General features: G+C 40.8%; 1 protein-coding gene across 1 annotated transcript in view; it reads right to left on the bottom strand.

Annotated features, from left to right (window-relative positions):
* EIF5B (eukaryotic translation initiation factor 5B) overlaps nt 1-15,407 on the bottom strand; it is a 30,539-nt gene that overhangs the window by 9,091 nt on the left and 6,041 nt on the right. Inside the window, exons 2-16 of the mRNA XM_081857865.1 lie at nt 13,247-13,372; nt 12,113-12,197; nt 10,964-11,624; nt 9,834-10,060; nt 9,514-9,664; nt 8,459-8,554; nt 7,583-7,669; nt 6,351-6,437; nt 5,258-5,556; nt 4,318-4,425; nt 3,972-4,082; nt 3,098-3,165; nt 2,725-2,866; nt 1,522-1,653; nt 325-507 (exon numbers count right to left, since the gene is read on the bottom strand). Of these exons, the coding sequence (XP_081713991.1) occupies nt 325-507; nt 1,522-1,653; nt 2,725-2,866; nt 3,098-3,165; nt 3,972-4,082; nt 4,318-4,425; nt 5,258-5,556; nt 6,351-6,437; nt 7,583-7,669; nt 8,459-8,554; nt 9,514-9,664; nt 9,834-10,060; nt 10,964-11,624; nt 12,113-12,197; nt 13,247-13,372 (2,563 nt within the window). The remainder of the gene's footprint in view (nt 1-324; nt 508-1,521; nt 1,654-2,724; nt 2,867-3,097; nt 3,166-3,971; nt 4,083-4,317; nt 4,426-5,257; nt 5,557-6,350; nt 6,438-7,582; nt 7,670-8,458; nt 8,555-9,513; nt 9,665-9,833; nt 10,061-10,963; nt 11,625-12,112; nt 12,198-13,246; nt 13,373-15,407) is intronic.

Genomic DNA, 15,407 nt, shown 5'->3' with positions numbered 1-15,407 from the left:
CAATTTACATCAACTCTGTCTGCTTTGCTTCTCCAACCCCACAGAAGCGCTCTTCTCTCCCTGCTGTCTGTTTCCTTCCCCCTCCTGGCAGGAAAGGCTTTTGCAAGGCGCACACTCCTACACTCATAAAGCTCTCTTCTTTGCCTGCTCAGGCAGGGAGGAGACCAAATGTAAATTTGGTGGAAGGTGCAACATGGGCATCTGTGCCAGATGCATGAAAGGGCTCTGAGGGTTTCATCTATTGCCCATGGGCTGCAGGTTATCCACATGCAACAAAAAGAATGTTTCCTTTCAATCCAGATCAAAAGATGCATATCAAATTACCTCCATAACTTGGGCTCTCAGCTCTTCACAGTGTGCCAGTCTCTTGTTTAACATGTTTTGCGTCAATTCAACAAGAAGAGCTATTAAACTTCCCATGCCATCCCCAGTGTGAGCAGAGGTAGGAACCAGAGAGACAAATGTGCGGGGATCTTTATTTTCGTAGTACAAGGCAGCATTCAGGCCCTAAAACAACAAACATAGCATTAGGGTAAGGAGCAAGAGGCAAAGAAGTTAGTATAGAAAGGTGTGATAGGAATCTGGTACAAATAAAAGGGCAGGAAAACACTGAACACTATTAGACCAAATATCAAACTTCTATTAGAAATTTTTAAATAAATACTATACTGTATGAGAAAGAGTATAAACACCAGGTAGCATCTATATAAAAATACCCTGAACCCGCTTCCAGAACACATATGACATGATGCAGCTACCTCTCTTTCTTCAAATCCCCTCTCAAAATTCATCTTCTCCCTGAAACCCTTCCTTACTGACCAATATTTTTCTCGAACCACATATAATCTGGGTGAAACAACCTCACTCCCCCCCCCACCAGATGCTGCCAATTTGAGAGAGGAAAGCCAGTCCTTGACAAGTGAGAGGAATCCAATCTTTCCTCCAAACTCAGGAGCGATATGGGATGTGTGATTTGCCCTGCTCCCTCCCTAGCTCCAGAGTCTAAGATTTGTTTGGGCTCTGTGCTTGCCACGCTTAAACGGAGAGCCATAACAATCCTTCATCTCTGGGCAGGAGTGGGGAGATGGAAGCATATCAGCTTGCCTCTGTTCTGGACAGTTCCTCCAAGTGCCCCCTCAGGTGCAGAAGAAGAGAAGGCAAAAGACCACCTTCTCCTCCTGGAGACAGAGGGTAAGAAATGTGGACTTGCCTCTGCACACAATAGGTACCCTCCAGCAGGTGCCAGTGTAAAAGCACATGCTTCAGTCTCTCATCTCTAGAAAGAAGCTTGGAGGAGAATCCTTCTCTCCAGCTCCAAGCATAGAGCTGGAAAAAAGAGAAGAAGATATTCTGCTAACCTCAGGCCACATTTGTGAGGCACAACAGATGGTCTTGGGAGAGTCAATACATTTTTGGTTGGCTAATAAGGCAGCAGCAAAAAATTGGGAGCCTTTGCATGTCTCCCCACTACCAAAATACATTTTAAATACTAACAGAAGCAATGATAGTAATTCAGCTGACCTGCTGTGCAAACTCCACTATGATAGCTTTTGCACGTTCCTCAAATTCGTCCTTTGTGTTTTTTTTCTGCTTCTTCAAAGTGGCAGCTACATCTGTGTCGGGACTCTTTTTCCAGTCATATAACCTATCGATCTTGAAAATCAGATCAGAATCAGAACCAGACAGAATCAAAAACATCTCTGTGATTGATTGATTGATTGATTGAATGTTATGCTACTCAGGAGGAGCCATGCGAGTCAACAGCAACTATAGGGAATCTACAAGCAAATGTCATTATTATTTATACCTTGCTTTTTTCCCTGCCAGGGACTCAAGGTGACTTACAGATAAAAATAAGAGACAAAATAAACATTTATGAAGTATCTAGAGGAGTCCTATCACCCCAGAGAGCCATCTGCCCCTAAATGCACAGCTTCCTTGCACATACAGGGTTCCCCCCTTTTTTAAATGAAGAAAGCTGCTCTTTCCAAGCAAAGAAATGTCAATGTGAATCAGATCCATCCATTGGAAGTCATGGAAATGCTATTCAAGATGGGTAATTTCAATGAAACTCTCATGCCTGGAGACAATTACATAATAATTTTATTATTTATATCCTGCCCATCTGACTGGGTTACCCCAGCCACTGAGTGACTTCTGACATACATAAAAACGCAATAAAACATTACACAATAACCTCTAGGTTCCTATGCATCCTAGCTGCAAGATTTGAAGGGTGGGAGACCTCTGCCCCCAAAAAACATTATTTTCAATACAGTATTTTCAAGTGGCAAGCTTCACAACAGGAGTGAAATGAGGATGAAAGCTCTTCCCTTTCTAAAATTCAAGGATAAACTTGCAAAGCAAGCAGACTTAACAGGATTTGCTCCTGAAGGAGAGTCCCTTGATAGAACAAACATTTAGCACTCAATTGGCATAAATATTTTTAAATAGTAAAAGACACACATATTTAAAAAAACCAAAAAGGCATTTGGAAATGGCCATTAGGCCCGATGCCTGAACATCAGCCTGAGCAACAGCTGCTGGGGAACAGCAGAAGGAGTGGTATATTGCATTCATGTCCTGCCTGGGGACTTCCCAGAGGCATCTAGATTGCCACTGTTGAAAGTAAGAGGTTGGACTAGCTAGGCCTTTGGACAGATCTAGCAGGGCTCTTCTTACGATCTTATGGCAGAATCAGTAAGACTGTAAAAGTCATCTTACCTTGTTGAGTGCCACAATAAATGGGCATTTTTTAGACTTCAGCAGGTTTATGGATTCAATGGTCTGGGGCTCCAAACCATGCATGATATCAACTACAAGAATTGCAATATCACATAGTGAGCTTCCTCGATTTCGGAGATTGCTGCAACATTGAGGAGGAAAGGTAGACTCAATAAGTAAGGGCAAAAGATAGAGAGCATTGCCAGGAACAGGCAGCTGTTCTAAAGCAAATTCTATCCTGTAGAAGTGTTTGGCAAAACTATTAGAAATGAAAACGAAAAGCACACAGAACATTATCTAACTAATTTCTACTTGTATAGATGTATTCAAACATTATATGGTAAACTCCCAGATATAAATATTGCAAACTTACCTGAAAGACTCATGTCCTGGAGTATCAATGATCAGCATTCCTGGAATCTTGACCGTCTCTCTGTCAAACTAACATTACGAAATATTGGCTACCTTGAAACTTATGCAAACCAAAGCTTTGATAATGTATATAGCCTCAGCAATAATTTTGAACTTTAGCCATGGTTTCTTACATAATATATGTAAGAAATCCATCCTCAATCTACATAATCATAGTACTTTTTTAAAAAAACAACAACTTGCATCACTAAGTTTTCATTAACTTGCTGCAGCTCTTCTTCTAGAGCAGAGGCTAACAGCTTTCAGTGCAAGGTGCTGCAATGGAAAAAGGACAGGCATGGCCAAACTTGGCCCTCCAGATGTTTTGGGACTACAATTCCCATCATCCCTGACCAGTGGTCCTGTTAGCTAGGGATGATGGAAGTTGTAATCCCAAAACATCTGGAAGGCCAAGTTTGACCATAGGAAGACAAGGCCTTGCCCCCATTTGAGCTTTCCAGCTAGACTTATGGCACAACAGTATGTGAGCACAGGAGGCAAGATAGTATCTGAAACCTACTGCCTTTCTAAACAGCTATGGATCTGAGGAGCCCCCACTAACATAGGAGGCAACTCCAGCTCACAAAAATGATGGGCAACAAAGTAGCCAACCACGAACCTCAACTTTAAGGTACTGATGTTGCAAATGTAGATGCTTCCAGCCAATAAAGGTATTTGTCGAATAGGTCCATTCTAAATAAAGGACAAACACAAGCCCAAACTGCACCAGCTTCCAACAAGAGATGTGGAGCAGAGGAGAGGTCCCTAGAAATAATATAATTCAATGATTCCTTCTAAAAGCACATCAACGGAGTTCTGAGAAAGCTCTTACTTACAGTCTTCACCATCTTTGCTTGTTCATTAATGGCCTCAAGGGGGACATTAGTTGCACCAATCTGCTGAGTGATGCCTCCCGCTTCGCTGTCTTGTACATGGGTATGGCGGAGCTGCATGAAACAAAACAAAAAAAGCAGAATAACTGGGGGGGGGAGCAAGAATGACGACCTGGATGAGCTGATTAATATATGCTTTGAAAGGGCACGGGTGACAGTTTCGCATCAAGCAATTTTAAGCGGTCCCAAGTTACTACAAAATTTCAGGCTTAAGTAGAAGCAGGCAGTTAACTTGTTAGCTAACTAGCAGAGAAAGCTTGTTATTTCGTGAAACCCACCTGCACCTTACCTTATCTAGAATTTTAGTCTTCCCTGTATCTACATGTCCAAGTACACAAATAACAGGTGCTCGTAGTATCTCAGTATTCACATTTTTACTGTTTTCAACACGACGTTTCTAGAATTAAGAACAAACAATGTCAACTAAAGTCAAAAGGAAAAAGAAATGAAGACAGTTAAATAGGAAAGCAACTCAATTTTGAGTGTTCAAAATTATGCCGAAGAGTCCTTACCCCTAACACAAATATATAATTGTAAACAGAGAAAAAAGCATTGAACACTGTTTCCAGCTAAATACTATTCCTAGTTGGCACATTAAGCAGACATTTACAGTTTACCTGATTACAGGACATCTACACCAAAAGGCAGTAGTCCTAGGCTGAAACTCAGAATCCTCATGATCACGGTGAAAAAAACCATGGAAATCTGCTTTTGCCAGTTCCCAACAGAAGCTCTTAACAGCAGCCTTGGTTTGCTGGGACACCTGGTTTTATTTCCATATACACATATGGCCATATACACAACTGGGTAATTTGACCCTGTCTAATGTTATTGAAGCAAAGTAGCTACATGTAACCTGTCCCATGGTCTCTGGCCAATGTGGCCACAGACTTGAGGAAGATTACATCTTGGACAACTTAATGAAGCCTATTCCCAAAAAAATCATGATAAACTAGTGAGTGTAATTTATCTGGGCAAAGGTGCACCCTGGAAACTCAACAGAAGCTACAAAGTTCCACAATTTTGACATTTGCTTTCAGCTGTAAACGCTTCCTTCTCCTTAACAATTTGTGCAAGATTGTGTATCCTCACCAAAGAAGCAAAGATATGGAAAAGGTTTCAAAGGAACACTGAAGTAAGCAAGAGAGAGAGCGAGAGAGCAATAAAGGGAGCATCTTTTGTTCAGAATGAATCGTATTAACTACATGAGAAAGATTGTGACCAAATACCTCAATTCGCCGTTTAGCTTTATCATAGGAACGTTCTTCTTTAGAGCGATCATCATCCGAATCATCTTCTGAATCAGAGCTTAATTCTTTACTTAGCTTTTTCTCTGCAGATTGTTTTCCAGCAGCTTGGGGCTCAGATTCCCTTTCATCTGAAGTCTTCTCATCTTCTTCACCTTCACTTCCTTCACTTTCTCCATCTTCATACTCTTCACTCTCATCTTCTTCGTCATCGCCGTCTCCATCTCTATCGTCGTCCACATCATTTTGCTCCTTGACTTCAATGCGGACTGTTTTTCTCTCTGATGACAGGAGATGCAAATTTTAAAAGGCTACTTCTACCTTGGTTCTATTCTGATACAGCTACCTGTGTACAGAACTGCAGTTCCACATATTACAATGCAAACACAGACAGACCTGCACTGAATTTCAGTACTATTTCCCTTGACCGGCAAAATCAATAAGGGAGGTATAGGTGTTTCAAAAAGTGAAGCTGTGGCATACCCCATTATTGACTTTATATATTTATTTATTTATACTGAAGAATTTCTTGTTCGAAACAGAAACATGTTAAGCTTTTGACCCAACGTTCCCCCAAGTCCTCCTTGTCCACAGTCATACTGCTAAGTGAATTCATTTAAACCAGCCTGTCTCAACCTGTGGGTCCCCAGATGTTGTTGAACTACAACTCCCATCACCCCTAGCTAGCAAGGCCAGAGCTCAGGGATGATGGGAGTTGTAGTCCAACAACATGTGGGGACCTACAGGTTGAGAACCGCTGATTAAACGAACAAGGAAGGTTGGTTTCAAACTTATTTTTATTGGCTGACTGATAGGAACATGCGCTTCATGCTTTTAGCACGGGGGGAGGGGGTGTACTACAGAGATAGTGGCTGAAAACCCTGTAAACCCAGTAACCAAGCGGATCACACAACAGTTTAAAGGACTTAGTCGAGCTCAAGTATGGTTCTGAACATATTGTGCAATGTTTGTTCACTCATTTCAACTCTGTGAGAGAAGTGCTATGCTTTGAACAAAAAGAAGCAGAGGTCTCAGGCCTAGGTGGTGGTCCATTGCTTTTCCAAAAGACACTCACCCTTCTCTCTCTCTTCGTCGCTGACCATGGCTTCCCAGTCATCTAATCCTGTATCTTCAGGCTCCTCTTCCTCCCTTTCTTCTGAAACTAAAAAGCAACTGGTTTCATAATAGGTTTTATTATTATTTTAGGATAATGTATCAATATGTTTACACAAAGGAGGTATTGGGCTGGACAGTAACTTGAATTAGCCAGATGTTCTATCACTGGCTTAATATAAACACTGAGTACCCTCAACAGGCGTGCCAACTTGCCCCTCATGATTTAGGGGGCCAGCACACACGCCACACAACGTGCTGATGTGTCACAAGCATGACATGCAACTTGCGCGTGTTACGTGAGCATGTCACTGTGGAATATTGAGGGCGTGGCCCAGATGGTGCCTCTGACCCTCAAAGATGGCTCCAGAAGCTGGTTTAACTGGCCTCACATTAGGCTAAACAAAAAGAAACAATTTTTTTTAAAGAAGTCTGGTTCTATGCTTTAGGATCAAGGATTCTCAAACTGCGGTCTGGGTACCACCAAAGGCCCACAAGCTTCATTCAGGTGGTGTGTGGTGACACAGCCTGTCCATGGATTTGTGGTTGAAGAGAAGAGATGGCACATATGCCACATTAAATATTTATATTGATATTTAATTGTATATTCAATGTTGGTTTTTTAAATTAAATAATGTTTTATTGTATTGTAATTTTAATTCTACGGGCCTACTGTCACCTAGCAGCATCATTTCGTCATTTAGCCTCAGTGGGAGATGGGACACAGGGCTCGTTCCATCAGCCAAAACACCAGTTCCATCAGGCAACTATCTGCCTCTGAACTGTTTCTATGGCAGCTGGTCATTGTAAGAGCTACTATTTAAGAACTAGCGAATGAGCTTGCTTTTTTCCTCTCCCCTACCTGTTCCACTTCTCTTGCCTGCTGTGCTTTTTTGACTATAAGCTTGAAGGCAGGGCCTCGTTTGTTTTAATTAGTAGTATGTAAGCCACCCAGAGAGCCATTTTGGCTGAAATATGGGGTTCAAATGCTCTAATTAAATAAATTAAATATAAATGTAAATCATGTTGCCTCTAGCTCAGTGCTTTACAATTTCTACAACATGGGGGCGGGGGGAATCATTAAGTGGCTTGCTACAACTCTCAGCAATTTTCAACTGGTCCATGAGCAAGGGGAAAGTTTGGGAATTACTGCTTTAGATAAATGCAACATGGAATACCTGATTTAATACTGACCTGGATTTGCTGGAAGAATGATCTCTTCTTTTACTGGTGTAACTGGTTCTACAGCTTCTTCAGTTGGGGAAGTCAACTCTATAATTTCTAAAATTACAAGAGAAAATGACTACAGCTTTGCTGTAGTAAGAAGGCCAACCACAAAGATGCATTTTATTTGCCCAGAACAAAGCTACTGCAACCGTAAGTACATTACTGGTCCTGCAAAATTGTTCTCTCTCCCAAAATAAATACACTGTAATTAAAGGCCTCTTGACTCTTACTAGCATACAATTCCTCCCAGTCTTCAGTGTATACAATACTGAAAAAGAAGAAGAAGAAGAAGAAGAAGAGTTTGGATTTGATATCCCGCCTTTCACTCCCTTTAAGGAGTCTCAAAGCGGCTAACATTCTCCTTTCCCTTCCTCCCCCACAACAAACACTCTGTGAGGTGAGTGGGGCTGTGAGACTTCAGAGAAGTGCGACTGGCCCAAGGTCACCCAGCAGCTGCATGTGGAGGAGCGGAGACGCAAACCCGGTTCCCCAGATTACAAGACTACCGCTCTTAACCACTACACCACACTGGCTATTGAGAAAAGAACCAATCACTGCCAGTCTAACATGAAGAATTGGGGAATTCAGTCTATAAAGTCTTGTTAACAAAGTCAGATTAGAGAAAATTCAGGGTTCTTGTTACAAATTCTTTTTTTTAAAGTCAGTCAAGAATTCCACTGGCTTTTAAATATGCAGCCCCAAAGATACACAGGAATACCAGTTTTCTCTGTGATACCATAAAGGGGAGGGTGCTTCAAAACACAGTAGACAGGAAGGGCTGACATTATGTTTGACTTTTTCTAATCTTTATTTTTAAAAGTACTGCAGAAACAATATTCTTACCTTCTTTGTTTTCCTGCTGCTGTTGCTTCTTTTTCTTTTTGTCTTCATATATTGGCCTTTTCTTTGGCACAGAATCTTTGGATGGCACCTCAACACCTGCCAAGTAGCAACAAAAACATTCATTTTTATTATTACTAAAATTTAATGTAACACTGAAATGCAATCCATTTGGTGACCTGCAGCTGGATTTGTGAATGAACACAGGATAATGCAGGGGAATAATAGAATCATAGAGTTGGAAGTGACCCCTAGGGTCATCTAGTCCAACCCCCTGAAATGCAGTAATCTCAAGTAGAGCAGTTAACATTGTGCCCTCCAGAAGTTGTTGAACATTGATTACACACTGGGTAAATGTTTGAACATCTTGACCCAAACAAGCCTTGGCACTGATTGAGTTAAGGGAAGTAACTGAGGGCTCCAAAGCCTTCAAGCTGTTTGCAGGAGATAAGAATAAAGAGCCTCAGAAAACATTTCTAAATAATTATGGTTTCAAACCCTAATTGGCTTTCATAGGTCAGCTCTTCTGCAAAGACACTCAAGACAAGTCAACTAACATCATCATTTTTTAATGAACCATTTTTTTCTGCAGTCCACCTCCACTGAAGGACTCTGGAGACTTTTTATGCAAATAACTTAATTTGCTAGTTTTAAAGTAATAATACTAAGGTGGGTGCTTTTAAAATATTTCAGTTGTTATGACTTACAGATGTGCAGCTTAAGTCAAAGCATGTTTATTCAGAAGTCAGTCCTACTTAGTTCAATAAAAGTTAGCTCCAAGGGTGCATAGGATTGCAGTGTCAGGAAGCTAGTATCTTATAAAAGAGGACAGGTTCATAGGACCACCTGAAATTGGGTGGTTTGGAGTTTGCATTTACTTCTAAATAAAGGCTCCTGCTCATGTTTAACTCTCTTCTCCAGATGCCAAAAACAAAAGTGCAGATAAGAGCCCATTGTTTAATTCCTCCTCAGCTTCCAAAAACTGGCAAAGACTCTACAGCATTTTTGTCTACATACAGGAAAGTAGTTAGAAGGTTAGTGTGCATCGCAATCCTTACCCTGAGCTTGCAGTAGTTTAAGAGTAGCCTCTGCTCTGGCTCTAGCTTCTTTCTGAGATTTAGTTAAAAGCTTCCCCTCCTTCTTCAGTCGCTCTTTTCTCTCCTTTTCTTTTTGTTTCTTCCTTTCCTTTCTTTCTTGCTCCAAGCGTTCCTATAAAGAAGCAAATATTCATACACAATGCTTTCCAGAACGCATAGAATAGCCATTCCTTGGCAGCAGGCTCCCCTTTAACAGGGCTGCAATCTCCTTTCAAAGTCAAAAGCATACAGGTGTGGGCCTCCATTATCCTTTCCCCTTCCTATATGAATACAATCAGTACCTCTTCTTGACGCTTGGCTTCCAGCTCTTCCAGTCGTTTTATCCGTTCCTCTTCCTCCCTCTTTGCCCTTTCCTCTTCCTCTTTCAGCTTAGCCAAGGCTTCTTGCATTGCTTTAACTGTGGCCTTACTTGGACCTTTTTTCTTCTCTTTTTCTTTTTCTTCTTTCTCCCCTTTCTTTTTCTTTTTATCTTTCTCTTTCTTCTTTTTCTCTCCTTCATTGTCATCGCCTAAACAAGAAAGTCAGTTATCCATTTGCAGAATTTTAAAACGAAGAAAACTAAAGAGAAAATCGACAAAATGCAGGGGTGCCACTGACCCTTTAGGAACATGAAAAGCCCTCTGCATGCATTCTAGGCTCTCGGGGTCCCTCCAGACTGTCACAATTTTGTGAAGGGATTCAAGCACATACTGAAAATTTAGGTTTGTGTAAAGTGTATTAAAGTGCTCTGAAGTGCACAGTAAATCCACTTTAAAAAAGAAACAGACTTTTTGCCATTTGGAAAGTGATGGGAAGGGCAAGATGTGTGGGACAAACTAATGATTAATGGGAAGACATGTTAGCACCCCACAAGCAAATCAAGATGAATGCTCATTTATAACCAACCCAGAACGAATGACCTCAATAAGCCCAAATATAGGCTAACCACCACATATGTTTTGTGCAAGCAAATCTAGATGAATGCAAAGAACAGACTGTCTGGAGGAGCCGTCAATGTTTGGTCTTCCCCAAACAGACTGTCCTTGGCAGTTTCTGAAGTTCCTAGGTACTAGCAATGATATAGTTTTCAACACAGAGGACTTCTGAAAAGGGCCCCCACTCAAAAGCCTTGCTCACCACATGCATTAAGAACTACATAAATTATATTCAGCAAAATGCTTTAGAATCACATTAGTCAAGAAAATCAGGGCCGCAAATCAGCTAGCGTTTCCAGGGCATCAATACGACTTCTAGAGTCTCCAAATAAAATCAGGCAATGAATTTTCCTACTACAAAGCCAGCTTAAAGTGAAACAAAAAAGATCACCAATTAGTGAACAAGGAAACTGGTTCAAGTGTTCTGGCATTCATCTTGAAATTCCTATAAACTCCCACACAAACTTGCTCCTCACATTCTCACAAATATGACCCACCTTCTGCTACTACTGAAGCTTCTCCTTTTTCCACAGTGGCAGATTCTGATACCAGATCTGAAGTGGTTCCTTTTTCAGTCTTCTTTGAAGCCTCCTTCTGCTTTGCCTGTTCTTTATTGGCTTCCAGATCTTCTTTCTCCTTCTGTTTCCTCAATTTGGCCTTTTCCTCTTCACGCTTTTTTTTCTCGCGCTCTTTCTTCTCCGCCTTCTTCTGAGCCACTGTTTTTATTTTGAATGAAGAGTCCACCTCTTCATCACCACTTTCAGCCTCAGTGGCTGGTTTTGCCTTCTGGCTTTTCTTCTGCCCTTTTTTCGATTCCGAGCCTTCGTCCAATTCATCACCGCTCTCGCCAGATGACGCAGCTTGTGTACGCTCTTTGCTTTTCCTGATAATGATAACTTCATCGTCTTCGGAAAGCTCCTGTTTCCTATTTGATTTTTGAGGTTTTCCTTTCTTTTTCTTAAGCAATGCATCAAAGTCATCATTGTCATCATCACTGCCAGAGGGAGCTTCCTTTGGGGGCCTGGGGGCCTTCTTTGACTTTTTATCCTTATCCTCCATTTCTTCACTGTCATCATCATCTAAGTTGGAACTTTTGTTCTTTCCTTTCTTTTTTTTATCTTGTTTTGAATAGCTAAATTCTTCACTGTCGTTCTCTGTCTAGCAAATAAATAAATGAATCATTTTAAAGTTAAAACATTATCAACGGAAAATAGAAGAATTGTACAGCACTTAAGCATAATACATTTGCAGCAACCAGATTCTCTGGATGCAGATTAAACTACAAAAAACACTCATGACAAAAATCACCAGGTTTTAGGAAACAAAAATATATGTGCATCAAGTGCCTTTTGGAAAGCCAGTTACACAACCTTGTGATTTATTTATTTTTAAATAGATAGATGACTCCTCAATTCAGCCCTTATAGAATCTGCTCTTTAGTGGAATGTTTGTATGAAGTTAATGTGATTTTTTGAAAGGAGACCTGCACAATGACAGGCAGTTTTTCAAATGCAAAAGTTCTTCTCTGGACTGTACCAAATGCTTCTTTCTCTTCACCCTCAAAAAAAATTTCACAATTTGCTTTGGCTGGGGCTTTCAGCTGTAGTGCAACACTTTGAATGCACCCCCCCCAACAAGACATTTACCTTTATTGCAGCTGGTTCTCTTTCAGCTTTCCCTCCTTGCATCTCCAGAGACAGCTCTTCCAACTCCTTCGAAATATCATCTTCGCTACAATAAGAACAATTATACATGTTTCAAGTATTGCTTACTTACAAATAATCTAGGTTCAATAACTGGATGAGTCCAGTGACTACAGTACTGCTGCCTTGCTTTCTGGATTTCCACACCTTTCTGTCTTTTATATTCTAGTAGAGGCTTATATGTATTTGAGCAGCGTGTTATTTCTCTTGCATACTTCTTACTACTTACTCCAAGGCATTTCACATAAAGCAAACGGCAGGAGCAAACTTGCCAGCAGCCTATTGGTGGGTAAGGCAGTTTTGTCCTCCTGGTGCCAAGCAGACAAATCCATGCAGTGGCTCAATTGTGTGATACATACATTTATCAGTAGCCTGATACCATACGTGTGTTTCCCTCAGTGGAGGCAGGGCATCAACACTGAAAGTGTCAATAATCAGCACAGTGATGGGTGGGGGGAGAACAGTGTTTCTCCACACCTACTCACTCAAACTATTACTAACAATATTACAGCATGGGCTTGGCTCCTGGAGGGAACTTTTCAGGAATATATACCTGCAAAACATATTTGTCTACATTAGTGGTTCCCAATTGGGGATCCGCTTAACCCACCCAAGGGGTTCTTGGCACATACCTGTCAACTGTCTAAGACATCCTGTTTGGAGGGGGGTGCTCTCAAATGAGAACATGGTCCCCAAAATGCACAAGGTTGCAGCCAGACATGCATCTCATGCAAGATTGCAGCACCCCAATTTTTGTACACTGTGCCTTTGCACAGGTCACATGACTTGCACAGGATTGCAGCCCGAAGACGTGCATCCCGCTTTTGCGCTGGCACACGTTGGAAGGTATGGTAGCACTATTCACATAACCAAAACTACCACAGAGTTTTCAAAAGTAGGGAGTCCATGACTTGGCTTTTGAAAAACAGGAGTCTGCAGTACTTAGCCAGTTGGGGGCCACTGGTCTAAACAGTTATTCATTCAGATAAGGATAAGCATACAGTAAGAAGCCTCCTTTTGTACACCTGCAATCTTTTGTTGGATCAGAGCTACCAGACACAGATTTTGCAAACTTACTCAAAATCTGGTTTCTTCTTTTCCTTTTTCTTCTTGGCCTTAGACTTCTGAGGCTCTTGTTCTTTGGCAGCACCTGCACCCTCTATTTCGGCTGCAAGTGCATCAAGGTCAATGTCATCCTTGGCACTAGAATTAAAAAACAACAACTTTTACTAAAAAGTGAAACAAATTAATACTTAATGTTCAGTATTTTAATATCAAAAACTTGCATTGTAAAAAAGATATTCAACTAGATCTAGGTAGTAATTTGTACTGTTTGATGAGATTACAGCAGAGTGAGTAACTACTATCGAACAGCTATTAATACAGCATGAGCAACTTGCAGGAAAAGGGGTGTTTAAGCAAAATACAATTTAACTGAAACTACCACACTCTGAAATGAAACTATTTGTTCAGTAAGAATTTCAACACCTTCAAAACATAATACTGTACCGACCACATCTAAATAAGTTTACATTAATAGATTAGAAGATTAGCACCACACTGCATCATGAGAATTATTTCAAGCAAAGCAAGGAAACAGATACAACACCTTCCTCTATCCAGCCAGAATGCGAAGAGTTGCTAGCTCTCGTACTTATAGGGATACTATGCTGTTGCAAGCTATTGAGTCAGAAAATTGGGAAGGCCCTTTCAGAGGAATTTAGCCTGAAGAAGTGTCTTCCACCAGCACAGCAGGCAGGGAACAGAGCAAGTCAGGAAGCCTCAGCTTTAGGCAAACTAGACATTAAATCATTGTTTTTACAAACAGAAGGGTGTACAGCACACAAGAGCATACATCTAGTGGTAGTGGTAGTAGAAGTTCACAAGTTTATTGTTTTAGCCACCATGATTGGTACAAACTTGTACCAATAAACTAATACATAACATATACAGTATCCATTATATAAACCAGCTTCCATGATGCAAGAGGGAGAAATTGCCAGAAACAACAACTCAAATCCAGCTTGATTTCAGATTACGCCTCAGTCACCACAGCAATATATAGCGATTTTATCTAACTCCTTTTTCCCTTTTTTGTGGCCAGCGCATAGAGGGCCACTCTGTGTGTTACAAAGCTATTATTGTCACTCAAAAGAGACTGAACCATTTCTGCTGGGTTATCTGCTTGCTTGCGTGAACAAAGGCTTCAGAAAGCGATATCCTGGGTCTCTATTTAAGGGGCAGGCTAACAGATAATGAGTGATGTCTTCCATCAGACAATGACCACTAATACACAGTCTGTCTGTATGCAGGACCTTGGAGCGACCATCCAAGATTGCAGTGAGCATCACTTGGAAATGCACCTCAATAAATGCACATGTACCAGCAATGTGTAAGGATTTATTAAACCTACCTGAATGGCAAAAAGTCTTCTGTAATGAGATAAAGGCCCTTATTTCCTTCCAGAAATCAAATAAAGCTCCAGGAGAAGATATGCTTCCACATGAGCCCTATAGTTATCAAATAAGGCCTAAGTCCTGTGAAAATTTGCTGGAAGACATCAAGGTATGGAGATTTTCTCATAAAAAGTTGGTGCAAGCTCGTCAGACGATTACTATATAGTGTCTTTTGAATATCGCTGTTCAGTCTGTGAAACCATTTCAGTCTTTTTACACCCTGCATTTCTCCACAAACTCTTGCAGATGCGGTTGTTTGTATGCATTCGAGAAATAAATAAATAACTTTATTTATTATACCTCATCCATCTGGCTGGGAATAGGGTCATTGATACTGGAAAGTGGTCACTTTCTGTTCATTCTAACACTTCAGAAGTGTATAATGAAGGAGATACTATAACGTGGTTGATAGCACTTCCATCATGTTTGTTCAAATAAGTATACTGACCCTTATCTGCCTACAGGACTCCCATGAAGAATATAAAAATTATGTTGGAATAACAATTCCAACAATTTCGAACCCTGTGTGTTATATTTCTTGTCCATGGAACAATGTGAGGTTAGGAAAATATCTTCCAAGGTAAAAAGAGACCCTCTGCAGTTGTTCCAAGTTGGGCATACCTCTATTTTTACTGTTCTATCTTTTATAAGAGTCAGGGAAAGTGGAAAGAATCGTATTTTTGGGTAAATTCCTGTTCTGATGCAACATCATGTAATAACTAACACTTCGTGTTTTTTTATTATAGAACAATCAATGGCAGAGTTACACTTTAACTCAATTG

Source organism: Podarcis erhardii, assembly GCF_964252035.2.
Source record: "Podarcis erhardii genome assembly, chromosome: 4".
Lineage (NCBI taxonomy): Eukaryota > Metazoa > Chordata > Lepidosauria > Squamata > Lacertidae > Podarcis > Podarcis erhardii.
Note: the sequence above shows the minus strand (reverse complement) of the source record. Positions and strands in the feature narration are given on the sequence as shown.